We start from the raw sequence: 15,862 nt of genomic DNA on the forward strand, positions 1-15,862 counted from the left end.
ATGGCCTAGTGGTAGAGTGCATGCCTTGTATACATGAAGCCCTGGTTACAATTCCTCAGCACCACATATATAGAAAAGGCCAGAAGGGGCGCTGTGGCTCAAGAGGTAAAGTGATAGCCTTGATCAAAAAGAAGCCATGGACAGTGCTTAAGCCCTGAGTTCAAGCCCCAGGACTGGCATAAAAAAAAAAAGGTACTAACAAAAATTTTTTTAAAAGAAGAAGAGGGCTGGGAATATGGCCTAGTGGCAAGAGAGCTTGCCTCGTATGCATGAAGCCCTGGGTTCAATTCCCCAGTACCACATATATGGAAAATGGCCAGAAGTGGCGCTGTGGCTCAAGTGGCAGAGTGCTAGCCTTGAGCAAAAGGAAGCCAGGGACAGTGCTCAGGCCCTGAGTCCAAGCCCCAGGACTGGCAAAAAAAAAAAAAAAAAAGAAGAAGAAGAAGAAGAAATGACTAATTGTAGTAGCTGTCTGTTGAAAGAGAGCTATGCATTTTTTGGATGATTTGGGGAGTGAAAAGTAAAAATTTCAGAATAAGAATGGTTCCATGTATTCTTGGTAATATTCCAAGCATTTTGACCCACAAAAAGAAAGGAAGGTGGGGGCTGGGAATATGCCCTAGTAGTAGAATGCTTGCCTCGTATACATGAAACCCTAGGTTCAATTCCTCAGCACCACATATATAGAAAAAGCCAGAAGTGGTGTTGTGGTTCAAGAGGTAGAGAGCTAGCCTTGAGTAAAAAGAAGCCAGGGACAGTGCTCAGGCCCTGAGTTCAAGCCCCAAGACTTGCAAAAGAAAAAAAGGAAGGAAGGAATAAAGGGAGGGAGGGAGGGAGGCTGTCAGAGGGGAGCCAATAAGAATATGCTTTAGGAAAAGAAGGCATTCATATTAATAAGTAAAATTAAAACTTACAAGCCGACACTCTGTGCTAATTTATAATTTACAAGGCCACACTGAGGAAAATTAATAGCCATTTCACAATTTACCATTTCATTTTTGATCACTGCAATGCCAACTATTTGTCCTGCAACTTCAGCTACAAATGTCTGCATTGGTGTCCCATCCTGAAAATAAAAATACATATTTTTAGACCCTTACAAGTATCAACATTGATATCTCTGTAAGCAATAGTAAATCCATGATTATGGACCCACAACTATGACTGCATAACTAAAAATACAGAACCAAAACCTATCAATACTGACTTTGGGATAGGTATGATGGTCAATGCCCTCTGCATTCATTCTGCCTCCCTCTGAACTCTTTTAGGTAAAGTATGATTATTACAACTATTTCGTTTATAAGAAAATATGGTTTACAAGACCTACAGTTTACAAGTAACGAGTTAGTTTCAATCAAAATGTTTCTTTTTCTAAACTCAATATCAATGGTTCTCAAAATTTATAATCTCAGAACTCCTCACACTAAGAACTCCAAAAAGCTTTGGCTTAACCCTGTAATATCTATCACCATTTTCTGTAACTGAAATTAATGCTGAGAAGCCAGGCACGGTGGTTCATGCCTGGTAGTTCCAGAGGCTAGAGAACTATAAATTCAAGGAAGACAGACAGACAGACGTGTGTGTGAATGTGTGTGTGTGTGTGTGTGTGTGTGTGTGTGTGTGTGTGAGAGAGAGAGAGAGAGAGAGAGAGAGAGAGAGAGAGAGTTGAAATTAAGATCAATCTTGGGACAAGAAGCATGGGTCAGGTGGTAAGATGCCTACCCATGAGCATAAAGCATCAGATATCAAGTTTGAGTCCCAGTCTCCCAGAAAAAAAGAAAAGAAAAAACATATTGGTCTTTGTTTAATTTATTGATGAAATAGAATTTAAACTTACCATTTTATCAAAAATATTTAAAGAGTGGCACCATTTTCTATTCTTGCAAATCTCTTTAATAACTAGCTTAATAGAAAACAACTCAATTCCCTTATATGCAGTCAATCTGTTACAACTTGTTCTGGTGGAAATACAATTTAAAAAAATCTGTCTTCACAAAAATATGTAGTTAGAAAAGAAAGAAGTATTTAAATAATCTTTTCAGATAAATACGGATACTCTTAATATTCTACCAAAATCCAACAACTGGCATAGTTTTTGGAGATTAGTTGTAATATGGCATCTAATAACTCTATTAATGAGTACTGTATAAAATATCATATTAAATTCATTGATCTGTTTTACACTTTCAATGATTCTTTCATTTATGCATACTTTTGTAACATCATACATTGCTTACCTGGAAAATATTATTTCATCAGATTATGCAGATTTGCCAAATGTTTATCCATCCCATTACATAATATCAAAATATGACATTCATTAATATCACCACCAGATTCATCAAACAAAGCCTTTTAGGTATGGGTAGTTGTCAAGCCCATGGCAGATACTGATTTTCCTAAATTCTATTTTTCTTTTCTTGGTTAGATCTTATCACTGGCATCCAATGTTGGAAGTTTTTTTTCTTGGAGTGAAAAGGGTCATCTTATTTATTTGCATATATAATGTCATATATAATATAATATATTATATCATATATACAATGTATATTATATAATGCAATATATTATATGTAATATAGTATATATTACATTATATATGATATATACAATGTTACATATTACATAAGATATAATATATATATTCATATTGCAGTGCTAGGCATCAAAGTCAGGGCCTTGTGAATGCTCAGCAAGTGCTCTACTGCTAACCTACATACCCAGTCCCCCATCTCATTCATATGGGAATGGGGCTTGAACTCAGGCCTTGTGCTTGCTAGATAGAAGCTCTTGCTTCTGAGCCATATCTTCAATTGTGGTTTTTTTTTTCTGTTGTTGTTTCTTTTTGTTATTGGTGGTTATTTTTTGAGGTAGAGTATCTGACCATCATGTACTTGGGAGCCATCTGTCATCATTAGGCTTCCTGCTGTAACTAGGATAACAAGCTCCTGTCCCCACATCCAGCTCTCTATTGGGAAGGAATTGAGAAGGGTTTTGTAAACTTTGCTTCCTGGGCTATTGAACTGAGATGCTCCTAATATTAATCTTCCAAGTAGCTAAGGCTACAGACATGAGCCACCGGCATCTGGCTTATCTCATTTAATTTAAAGAAAATATCTGCCAAAAACTCAAATAAAAACAATGGGATTTTTTTTTGGTCAGTTGCTCCTTCATGGAAGGTAGTCTATGAAATATTTTTTGTCCTTAAAACAAAAACAAAAAAAATCATGCTGTAGAAGTGCTTCACATGCATTTCTCTCTTGGCCATCCAAACTCTAAAAATACATTAATTCAATTGCTGATATTTAGTAGAGTTATTAATTTTACTGCTTCATCATTGCTGACTCAACATTTATCACACAGGATCTTTCCCAGTTCATCCAGTTGCTGAGGATGCAGCCAGGTTTAGCTAGGCTCATCATTCCAACAGAATCCAACTAGGCCATGTGTGGTAATGTATATCTATAATCCCAACTACCTGGGACATATAGATAAAAGAACTGATGTCTGAGACAAACTCAGGCAAATCATGACACAGGTGGAAGGCCCAATAGCACCAAAATCAATCAATCAATCAATTAAACAAAGTCCCAGTAACCCAAGTCTGGTTTCTAATGGCTGCTAGGTTAAGTATCAGATACTCACAGATTCCTAAATTAAGTTTCCTGATGGTGCTGAGTTCCCTATCCTGGGGACCAGAATCTACCTCATTTTGTGCCAAATCTGAGTATCTGATCAGCCTCCTTGGAGACCACCAATGAGAACAGCCTCAATTCCTGTCACTTGAGTTTCCTCAATTTATCTTTTTGTTCTTCCCTTCTAGCCCCACCTCTGCTGCTCAAGACCCAATTCACATGACTCACCAACTGAGGTCCAAAGGAAACATCAAGTGTGACTCTCTCTCTGTCCCAATGACCCCATGCAAAAGGAAAGGGAAGTCACCCTGGTTTACTACAGGTACTTACAAGGTCTTTGCAAGCTGCATTGTACTGGGTAAAATCCTCCAGTATCTTTTTACTCAGCATGAGGGTTCTCACAAGCTTTTCAACGCCAGAAGTATCCAGAATAGTGGCTAATCGTATATCAATGGACCTAAGTGAGAGAAAAATTCTGGGTCAAAGCCCTAAAATATACATTCCTTTAAAAATGAAGACAGGATTATCATATTGTTATGTGTAAATAATATCTGGTAAAATGTTTATGTAACATGAAGTTTTGATTAATTGTAACATTTGAGAAAACCTGGAAAATGGATTTTGTTTTTAAAGCACAAAGAATAACATAAAAGTTACTGACAATGCCATGGACCAAACACAAAACAGAGTAACATTTTAAGTGCATATAATTTTAATGCATATACTTTTAAATGTTCAGCATGGCTTATTCCATGTTGGAGTGCTATTTCACGTGAAGAGGTAAAGTCTCCCCAAATCGTAAAAAGCATGTTTAGAAATTAAGAAACTTCCATTGACTAGGGCTGATTTCACACAGGTGATACACAGTCACGGGGCTTGCACATCCTGAAAGGCTTCATGATTGGAACTGAGTTCTCTGAGATCATCATCTTCAAATCTTCAAGATTTGATCTGTGGTTTTGTGTTTGCAAGTGAAGTGGATGGAGACAATAGAGCATAACTAGAGGCTTGCAGTTTTAGCTCACACGTGGTTACCCCAGTTCCCTCTTGTTGGAATGTAAGGTCTCCCCAAGAGGGAACAACTAAATTGTATTGGTTAGGGTGGGGGGCAACCTGCATTCACCCAGTGGGGTACTGGGCATGGGCATGGAGAGTGTTAAGGATCAGGTGCATTATGTACATTGTCTCTACTCATAGCAAGGGTGTGGCTGTCCCCATCTAAGGTAAGCAGTGTCATGATGTATTTGTCTGGCACCTTGGCATGGACTGCTTACAGATCTGGCACCAAGGTTTCCAGTGCATCCTGGGAAGAGGTCTGAAGCTCTTGGAGGATGTCTGTTTGCTGTGGACTGGAGCAGTAGGGCCCATGGGAATGGGAGATTTGCCTCCTCATCTCAGGCTAGTGTCCCACATGTCCATTTTGTAACAGGTCCTGTGTAGCCAGCCTTACACTGAATTCTTTCATCATTAGGATTTTATTACTAAATAGAACATGACTCCTAAGATATGCTAGTCTATTTAACTCTTAAATGCAGAAAATCTGTGTTTAAAAAGAATGCTTATTTCTCATAAATGAAGTAGTATAGTTGCAAAGAAAATCTACATATGTCATAAGCTGGTAAAAGATGATCAATTATCACCTTACTAATACTTATGAGCAGAATGTTTTTTTGAGGCAGGTCTTACTACATAGCTCAAACTCTGTTCTAGAACCAAAGCAGGTTTTGAACTCACCATCCTTCATCCTCCTAAGTGCTGGGATTACAGGTATGCACCACTATGATGACCAACTTTTATTGGTAATCATGAAGCAAAAGGTTATAAAGCTCTCATAGGAACAACTGATACAAAAATCTAGTTCTGACAGACTAGGAAAATGGGAGAATTAAAAAGGCATGTCCATGCAAAGCCCTGTTCATGAATAGTCAGAGTAGCTTTAGTTATAATAGCCCAAAGGAAAAAACAATTTAAAAGATCATCAATTGATAGACACACATATAATAGAACATTTTCCATCCACAGGAGGGACTTGAGTAAATATAAGTCTTATTTGTCAAGGAAAGGAAAAATACACCAGGAAAATGTAACAATGGACTCGGGTTAAGAATTGCTGTTATCTTTCCCATGACATTTTAAATAAAACACAAAGCCATAGAGTGAGTGGCCCTGATCCTTATAATCACTGCCACCTCCCCTTATGTGCCTTCCCTAGGACCTCTCTTCTCAGTGGCTCATATCAAAATCCTGGGCTTTTTGCTTTCTCTGTTCCTCCTCTCAGGCCAATGAGCTATTCCTCCAACAGACCCAGCAAACTTCCTCATCAGTCCTTACCAGAAATCTCACATATCACATCAAATGTACAAGCCTCATTCCTCTCCCCAACGTTGTGTTTCCTCTATCTTCTTCCTCTAAGTGATACCATCCCTGACCTTGATCTTCTTATTTAAAATCTGGAACTGTGACCCTCCCATCCCCATTCCTATTTCTATTTTTCTCCATGCTCTTCTTACCTTCAGTTTATTTTTTCATCACTTGTCTCTTCCTCTTAGAATAAAGCTTCAGCAAGTTCTGTTGCTATCTTTGTCCCCTGATGTTAGCCCGTGACTACAGCAATGCCTGGCTAGAACATAGTAGCTGTTCAGTGAACGAGTGATGCAAGATGCATGGAGATAACCAGCAATCTTTCCCATGTGTATTATATGTTTTCCTATATCTGTTAAGTTCTGCAATCAAGTTACAAAGTGTGTGGTGGGAACCAGGAAAGCAATCTTCCCCCAGGAAGTCTCAAAGTCTAAATCACCGGAGTTTTAAACTATTCAGAAAAAGTAGATGCCCATGGGCTCTCCTGACCTACATACAGCAGGGCTGAATAAGTACTGAGTGAAGCAAAACACACAAACTTTTTCACCTTGTCTGTCTACGGAAACTGTCAGTGAGTGTGTACAGCCATTCTGCGTCACACAGTGAAGCTCTCATATCTGTTACTTATAGTCACCAGAGAATCACTTGAGAATTTTTGTATGTTCCTAGAATTTCAATTTCAGAGTAGGGATCAGTAATAGTGACACATTTGTGTCCAATATGAGAAGCCCGAGCCACAGGTGGCTATTGAGCACTGGAAATGTGGCTAGAAAGTCACATGTGCTTGAACTTATGAACTATCAGCTGACTCTTGATGACTTGGTACAAAAATATAAAATACTTCAATCTTTTTATATTAATTACATGGTGACACAATATTTTCTGTATGAGGGGTTAAATGTGATTTATTTCATGTTACTTTAAATTATTACATTATTGTGGCTATTAGGAAAATCTAAAATGTCAATGCAGTCACTGTATTTTTACCAGATGGGATCTGCTCTATATACACTTATTTGCTTCTAATAGCTATTTCTTAGAAGTTTGTGTGTGCAAATGTGTACTAATGTGTGTGTGTGTACACGCAAGTGCCTGTATGTGCCAGTGCCAGGGTTTCCGCTCAGGGTCTAGGTATTGTCCATTACCTTTTCCATGCTTGGCTGGTGCTATGCCACTTGAGCTACAGATCTACTTCTGGCCTTTTGGTGGTTAACTGGAGATAAGAGTCCATGGTCTTCCCTGCTTGGGCTGGCTTTGAACTGAGACCTCCTATCTCAGCCTTCTGAGAAGCTAGGGTTACAGGCATGAGCCATTGCCACCTGGATCTTAGAAGACTTTTAACTCAGCTCAAAAAGCAGAATACAGGCCAGGTATGTTAGTTCACGCCTGTAATCCCAGCACTTGGGAGGCTGATGCAGGAGGAGACTTGGATATCAGGCCAGTCTGGACTACAAAGTAAGGTCTTAATACAACAAAAGAAAAAGCAGAGTTAAGTTTAATCCACAGGTGGCCTTTCCCAGCAGGCTCTGAACTGTGGCTTGTGTTTCTGGTACTAGGAATGGCAATCCTTTTTTTATTGGCTTTAACTAGAATGAGATGAAAGGGACCTGTGGTTAGCAAAAAAGAAAACGCAATGTGATAACCAATACGTTCTTCACTGTTTTATGTATTCACTGATGGGAGCATCTATAAAAAATTAATGTGCCTAAGAAATAAATTCTCAGTTAACATGTAGTTGCAAAAAATCAATTATTAGAATTAAGATTATAAGAAGGGGTCATTCCGCAAATCAATCACAAATGTGTATTAAACTTCTGCTGTGTGCCCCCTGTGCTCCTGTGCTGAAGATCCATTAAAGACCAAGACAGTCCCTGAAAGGCTGATGCTCCATCCACTCCAAAGCCATATCCTGAGAAAATAATCCTGAAATCTTTTAAAATTTAAGTAATGTAATGAAGTCAAGAATGAATGATAGGGCTGGGGATATAGCCTAGTGGCAAGAGTGCCTGCCTCGGATACACGAGGCCCTAGGTTCGATTCCCCAGCACCACATATACAGAAAACGGCCAGAAGCGGCGCTGTGGCTCAAGTGGCAGAGTGCTAGCCTTGAGCGGCAAGAAGCCAGGGACAGTGCTCAGGCCCTGAGTCCAAGGCCCAGGACTGGCCAAAAAAAAAAAAAAAAAAAGAATGAATGATAAAGTAGGGCACTGTTGTCTCACTCTTATAACCCTAGCTACTCAGTAGGCTGAGATCTCAGGATTGCACCTGGACAGATAAATCCAAGAGAGTCTTGTCTCCAATTAACCAGTGAAAAGCCAGAAGTGGGGGTATGGATCAAGTGGTAGAATGCAAGTTTTAAGCAGACAAATCCAAGAAAGAGTGCAAGGCCCTGAGTTCAAGCCCTAATACTAGCACAGAGGGAAAGAGAGGAAGGGAAGGAGGGAAGAGAGGGAGGGGAGGGAGGGAGAGAGGAGAGTGGGGAAGAGAGAAAAAGAAGAAAAGACAGACAGAAAGAAAGAAAAGAAAGAAAGGAAAGAAGAAAGAAAGAAAGAAAGAAAGAAAGAAAAAGAAAGAAAGAAAGAAGGGAGGGAGGGAGGGAGGGAGGGAAGGAGGAAAGGAAGGAAGGAAGGAAAGAAGGAAGAAAGAAAGAAAGAAAGAAAGAAAGAAAGAAAGAAAGAAAGAAAGAAAGAAAGAAAGAAAGAAAGAGAAAAGAGAAAAAAGGATGGAAGGGAAGGAGGGATGGAGGGAGGGAGGGAGAGAGGAAGGGAGGGAGGGAGGAAGGGAAGGAGGGAGGGAGAGAAAAACAGATGATGAATTATGGAAGCTTTCAACTGTGTTTTAGCTCTAAAAAGCCACTTGGAAAATAAAATGACATCAAATCAAATATGTAATGATGCTTAGTGATTCATTCTCATCACATGTAATCCATATAAAAATGAAATGGATCTTGAATATATATGTCATGCACATTGCAAAAAGAGAATTATCCAGCAATTTACTTTGCCCTGTTATCAAGTAAATCATAAAGATTCAGAGTATTGAGCATCTATATAATGATACTAAGACCTCTGAAAAGTAAATTTCAGATCTAGTAAACAATTTTTTTAAAAACCTAATAATATTCTTAGGAGAGGATCACAAAGGCTCACAACCTATGTACATATGATCATATAAAATGATATTTATCGAAATGAACTTCAAGAAATGGAAACAAGAGGTTTTGTGTTACTTTGCTTCCTTTTTTCTCTTTTGTCACTTTTTTTTCTGTACCTTTTGTCTTGTATGTAAGTATCTGTTTGGGGGAAGGCAGGGGAGAACACAGAAATAGTGGGACAAAGAGTGAACAAATGCAGCAGTAATACTCACTAGACACTATGTTTAAAATGAACTATACAATTTGTGAGAGAGGGGTTGGGAGGGAAAAACTAGGAGAAAAGGAGGGAAGAAGTGGCACTGTTCAAAAAGAAATATATTCATTATCTGACTTATGGCACTATAATCCCTCTGTATATTAGCTTTATAATAACAATTTAAAAAGAAAGAAAAAACCTTATGTCTTTTTGATGCCTAAGTTACGTATCAGTTTGAGTCCTGGCAGAACTAGAGAGGATGGTGGCTTGCTGGATGTACCCAAGTGTGACCCTGCTTGCACCTTTCACAGCTCTACATAAAAAGGCTCTGATCTTCCTTCATCCATTAAGGCTACTATGGTAGACCCTACATTTCAGCCTCATACCTTAGCACCTAGAAAGAGAACACTTCCATCTCCCTCTCTCATTCTGTTACCTTCCCAGAAATAAATGGATACCCAGTACCTAGAATGGTTTACCTGTTCTATACTCAAAGCCCAGTCACAGCTCTGAAGCCCCCCTGAGTGTGTGAGAACTTAAAGGGTTTTTCTTATCTACCCAGAGGGCTCCCTCCATCACCAGGAAAAACAAGGTCTACTGAGGAGTTTGTTCTCCTAACCCTTCCCATTCCCAGGTCACTCTTGTCTCACAGCCTTCCTCTGCTATACCCGTGCATCCTCAGGAAATGTCCCACCTCCACGGAGAAATGCCAAAGTCCCTGCCCACTGGTCCCTTCTTGGGTCTAAAGGATTTACAGCACACAACAAGACATTTTTATTCTTCTACTGTTTTTTGGCTGAATCTGACCTCAAAGATCAGAAGTGAGAGTCGTTAATGAGACAGTAGCTAAAATAGAAAATAACATATCAAAGTAGAAAAGATTTATCACTTGATTTGAACAAGTGAATGGTTTTAGACACCTACAAGTGTATGTGTGTGTCCAATTTATTTTATGTCAGCCTTGCAGAAAACAGGGTGTTGTTGATGCTGGTAAGTGAAAACATAACACTGGAAAGATGAAAATGTGATCTGAGTCTTGTTGAATTCCAGAGGGGGAAACTGTCATTCGAACAATGTCAGAGAACTTCAAGGCAATTCTCCAGCCACTGACATTTCAGTTGAAACCAAACCAACTGAACAAATGAACAAACCAAAACCACCGAAAGACACCCCATAAAGAAAATAATAACCACAAAATAAAGAAGGAAGTTTCTACTGGATTCTAGTCAAAGAGGCTAATTATTAGCACACGAGGCAGGGGACTGCTGTCACTAAATACTCTCCATGATAACGTGGGCCTCAAACAGGTGTCATGGTGAAAAACTGGGGGAAAATGGCAACCAGACCTGAGTGAGCCACTTAGAAAAACAGATAAAACAAACACACAAAGGATGAACTGAGGGGAAGAACTGTTCAGAGGTCAACTACCTAAGGAGATTTCCATTTACTGAGCAACACTGACAAACTTACATGACCCAATTCAGAGGCTATTTTATTTATGGGAAAATAATTCCAAGCATAATAAATATTAATCAAATGCATCAGTCTGAGACATACTTGCCCAAATTAAAAAAAATATATCAGACTTCAGAAGAGCAGCCAGTCCACCAAAACATCCTGGACTAATGAATAAGTGAGAAGGAAAAGCCAGTATTGCTTAAAGAATAGGCAGGTAGATGGGGGCGGGGGGGGGACCGTTTTTACACTATATGTAAACCCTGTATCAAGCTTGTAAACATCCTAGAGATGAAAATACAAAGTGAAAGTGTGGAAACAAAAGCATTTCCTTTATTCACATTTAATGTTCTCGTAACCATTTGGGGCATACCCCTTTCAAAAAATGAATAGTCACTAAACACAACGATATGGAAGCTGGGTGTAGAATTGCTGACAGAACAGGTAGCCATCACTAACAATTGAATGAATTATTTCTTCCAGTGCTCACCAGCATGGCCAGAGGGCAGATGATTGATACAAAATATAATTTCCCAAGGGAAGAAAAGGAAATGAGGTGGAGGACCAGAACATGAGGTCATGAAATTTAAAGCAACCAAACTTAAGAGCAGGAACAGGTCACCTCAAATGTCAAAGGGAGTGAAGCAAAAAAAAAAATGGAAGAACATGTTGTATTTTAAAACTATGGTATAAAGAGAATAGGAGGCAAGACCCTATGCCCTAATCGTGACCATGTGATGAGTCTCTTGCTTCCTCCTCTCTTCACTCAAGACACCTCTCCTGTGCCTCATGGGGACAGAGAGCCTCCTCCACTTCCCCTTTTCCCTTGCTGTACTCTTCTCATTTGCCCTCTAGCTTCTGTATTATATAATAGCTCATGTCTTTTTCCTTAAGCTAGAGTACAGACTCAGGAGGGAAAGGATTTCTGTCTGTTGGGTCACTTCTGCTTCTTCAGCACATTAGAACTAGCGCATTAGCATAGTCAATATTGTATACTGTATTGGACAAATAGAGGTTTACTGGGGGCCTGTGTGAAACAAAGCATGCCACCAGGCAGCCTCGTCCCTGCTTCAGCGTTGCATGGACCTCGGCATAGAATACAGGGGCCATTTTGCCAACTGTTAACAGCTATAATTTCAGGAGGAAGCCAACACAGAAGAGGGCAGAGTTGGAGAAAGGAAAGAAATAAAGGCCCCACCTGACTCCAGAATTCCCACTTATGTGAGCCAATAAATGCTCTATGGTAGAAACCATTCTGCGCTGAGAGTTATTTCATTTTCAACTGAAAACATCTCTTAGTTTAAAATTTGAAGTTTAACTGATGGTTTCATACCAAATTAGCCTTATTTTCTATTATGTAAGTTATATGCATTATTAAAGGATCAAACAGAAATAAACAACCCCCCATATAGGCAAATGATTTGACTAGACACTTGAAAAAGAACATATTCAGATGACAAGTAGGCATTTGAAATTAGTTAATCCAAAATTAGTCAAGTATGGTAGTGCTTTGCCAGTAGGAACTTGCAGCTAGACTGTGTTCATAGTAAAACTCTTTGCAAATAATTTTTTGTTCAAAATCATACATCACTACAGAGTTGTATGTTTCAAACAACAATGAAGTGCCACTTCATACCTTCTAGAATGAACAAACTACTAAGAACAGCAGGTGCAGGTGAAGGTGTGGGACAGAGGGAGTCCTCAGACACTTTGGAAGACACTTGGGCAGTTTCTCTCAGAAGCAAACACATTCTGACCATAGCAGCTAGCATTACTGTCACTCTGTTAGCCAAATAAAGACTTATGTCCACATGAGAGCCTGCACATACATGGTTATATAAGCGGCTCTGTTCATAACAGTTCACCCAAGGTAGAAGAAGCAACCAAGGTACCCTTCAGCAGGTTACTCAAAAGACTTTTGTGTATGGAATATTAAAAGAAATATGTTACAACCTGAAAAGATGTAAGGTTTAAATGGATATTGCCAAGTAAAGCCAGTCTGACAAGACTACAGAGTTAGGATTCCAACCACAGGGCATTTTGTAAAAGGCAGAAGTAGGGAGACTATATGTAAGTGGGAGGAATGAGGGAGGGGGTCACAGTGCTGAAAATTAAATGTATTCATTGCCTTACTTATGTGACTGAAACCCCCTGTTCATTAATTTTACAATAAGCTTTTAAAAATCAAGTTCAGTTCTTGCTGGGATTATAGGAAATTAGGGTTGAGCAGGCAGAGCACAAAGGACTGTTAGAGCAGTGAAATCATTCTGTATGTTACTTGGTCAGTGCACGTTGTTCTAATCCCATACATCATAGAACACCAAGAGGGAACCCTAACATAAGCCATGGCCTGGGCTTGATAATGATGCATCCGTTTATCAGTTGTAACAAATGAACCATTCTGGAGCTGGGCATCAGTGATGTGGGTAAGGGAGGAGCATGTGGAAGCTGCATTCTGTTCTATCTATTTTCCTATGAAATAAAATTGCTCTAAAAAATGGAGCTGGGTTAATTAAAACAAAGCAAGAATAAGTGATGATCTTCATTCTATTCCTCCCACAGCCTTGCATCTCAGAGGTGCATCTGGTAAATAGAGTCCTGTGTATCTTTCTAGAACTTCTGTATATAGCAAAATAAAAACTACACATGATGGTTCCATCGTAACCTCTTCCCTCTTCTTTTGAATAATGGAATCAATGGAATTGATTTGTTTTTCTTTCTGGGAACTGGCGAGTGATGTATCTCCCTTACTTCCCTTGCAGCCAGTGAGGGCCAGGTGGCCAGGTTCCTGACCTCTAAAAGTGAAAAGAAGGGATGTATGTCCCGCAAGAGAAAAGTGCTTCTACCCTTCCTCAAGTCTAGTGCGTAGCTATGGTCTTCTGAGATAGCTTTAAAAATATATATCAGTAAAATTACAATTAGATTTGAGCTGCTCAAAAAAACTTTATATATTAAAAAAATGCTGAATTGTTTCTTGTTGCTTTTTTTTCTTTCATTGCATAGAAGGGATATGAAGGGGGGAATGAAGAGTTAAAAGTAAACCCCATTTTCAGGCAGACCCCCGTTTTGTTGTCTGAGCAAACCCAGGGCAAGCTTATTAGGGCCCAGCCGGTCAAGAACTCTAACCACCCCTAGAATGCCTCGAGCCTAGTGCCTCGAGCCCTGAGCCAATCAGATTTGTACCCGTATCTTAATCTTGCTTGCTTGAACACCTGATTGCTGTAACTTTGTTTTTTGCCTTTATAAGCCCTCGAGGTTGCCTCCTAACCTCCGCTGTGTTGGTGGGTAGGACGAGGCCCGAGTTGCAGCTCGCTTAAATAAAGTCTTGCCTTGCTTTTGCATTTCGGAATGTCTGAGTCTCAGTGGTCTTCTTGGTGGTGGTTTCGCGACTTGGCATAACAGATAAACCCAGGCCCACCTTATGTGCACTAAGTACACACTCTACCACTGATATCCATGCCGTGTTATTTCCATCACATTGGCAGGTTCACAATTACATGTGTTTGGGTCTTGAAAAAACAAGGGGGATCATATGATGTCTGTAGGTTGTTCGCATTTGTAATCTAGGTACTTAGCACTGTGGATGTTTCCTAATTATTTTTCTCCTTAAGACAGAAGCCTTGAATTCACTGTATCTCAGGAGATGCATCTGCTTTAGCTTCTACAGAGCTGGGGTCACAGGTGCATCACCACACCCCATCCTGTATGGTCTATTATTTATTTATTTTGCCAGTACTGAGGTTTAAACTGAAGGCCTCATGCCCCCACTCAGCTTTTTCACTTATGGCTGGTATTATACCCTTTGAGCCATGCCTTCACTTCTAATGTTTTTCTGGATAATGGAGATAGTGTGTTTTAAAGTTGGCTGGCTTTGAACCTCAATCCTCAGATCTCAACCTTTTGAGCAGCTAGGAATGTATTATCATGTTTTCAATATTTACATTTAACTCTTCAGTCACTTAGAAATCTATTTTACCTTAGAATAAGAAAAAAGTTACTATTTTTATTTTTCCTTACTATTAACAGAATAATCCTTCCTCTTCTCACTGCTGGTACATACACTTTTGTCACCAATGTATACATTTACACTCTTATATACAACTCTTACTATGGGTCTGTGGAGGGAATGTTTCTTGTATTACTTTGTTCTGTCTATGGGACCTGTCAGTGTGTCACTGTACTGATTATTGTGCATCTATATTATACTTATTATCTGACAGGACAAGTTTCTTCTCAGCATTACTCTTCCCTTATACATATTAGTTAAAAATTACTTGTTCATGGGGCTGGAAATATGGCTTAGTGGTAGCGTGCTTGCCTGGTATACATGAAGCATTGGGTTTGTTTCCTCAGCACCACATATATGGAAAAAGCCAGAAGTGGCACTGTGACTAAAGAGGTACAGTGTTCTGGTCCAGAGTTCAAGCCCCAGGACTGGCAAAAAAAATTACTTGCTCAAGCCATACTCTAGCAAAATTCCTTCCTCCCCCTTCCCATCTCTCTGATGAATTTCACCTGCTGAATATGTGTTCACTTACTTGAGCAATCCAGCCCGATGGAAGACATAGAGGTCATGGTTGAGGCTACAGTTGTTGAAGGGAACGATCTTCACAAAGTTCTGGACGAGGACAAACTCAGGAGTGAGATGGGGCAGAGAAATCATGCAGAAGTCCTTGTCCTAATACAATCAAAACCCAGGACACAGAAAATCATTAAAAAAAATCATCATTAGCCAAACTCCTGCTTTAGAAAACTAGGGAAAATAAAAACAAAAATGAATGTGTTTAAGAAAAGAGAGTGAGGGGCTGGGGATATAGCCTAGTGGCAAGAGTGCCTGCTTCAGATACACGAGGCCCTAGGTTCGATTCCCCAGCACCACATATACAGAAAAACGGCCAGAAGCGGCGCTGTGCCTCAGGTGGCAGAGTGCTAGCCTTGAGCGGGAAGAAGCCAGGGACAGTGCTCAGGCCCTGAGTCCAAGGCCCAGGACTGGCCAAAAAAAAAAAAAAAAGAGAGAGTGAAAAGAAATCTGCCTTTTGGAAAGAATTATTGGAAACA

General features: G+C 39.7%; 1 protein-coding gene across 2 annotated transcripts in view; it reads right to left on the bottom strand.

Annotated features, from left to right (window-relative positions):
- The window catches only part of Cfap61 (cilia and flagella associated protein 61), a 242,956-nt gene that overhangs the window by 139,003 nt on the left and 88,091 nt on the right, over window positions 1–15,862 (bottom strand). The window contains exons 13-15 of one of the 2 annotated variants that reach the window (XM_048348715.1): window positions 15,343–15,482; window positions 3,969–4,095; window positions 989–1,066 (exon numbers count right to left, since the gene is read on the bottom strand). In XM_048348715.1, the coding sequence (XP_048204672.1) occupies window positions 989–1,066; window positions 3,969–4,095; window positions 15,343–15,482 (345 nt within the window). The remainder of the gene's footprint in view (window positions 1–988; window positions 1,067–3,968; window positions 4,096–15,342; window positions 15,483–15,862) is intronic. The other variant, XM_048348716.1, reaches the window with a different exon arrangement.

The sequence above is a fragment of the Perognathus longimembris genome, chromosome 6, assembly GCF_023159225.1.
Source record: "Perognathus longimembris pacificus isolate PPM17 chromosome 6, ASM2315922v1, whole genome shotgun sequence".
In the NCBI taxonomy this organism is placed as follows: domain Eukaryota; kingdom Metazoa; phylum Chordata; class Mammalia; order Rodentia; family Heteromyidae; genus Perognathus; species Perognathus longimembris.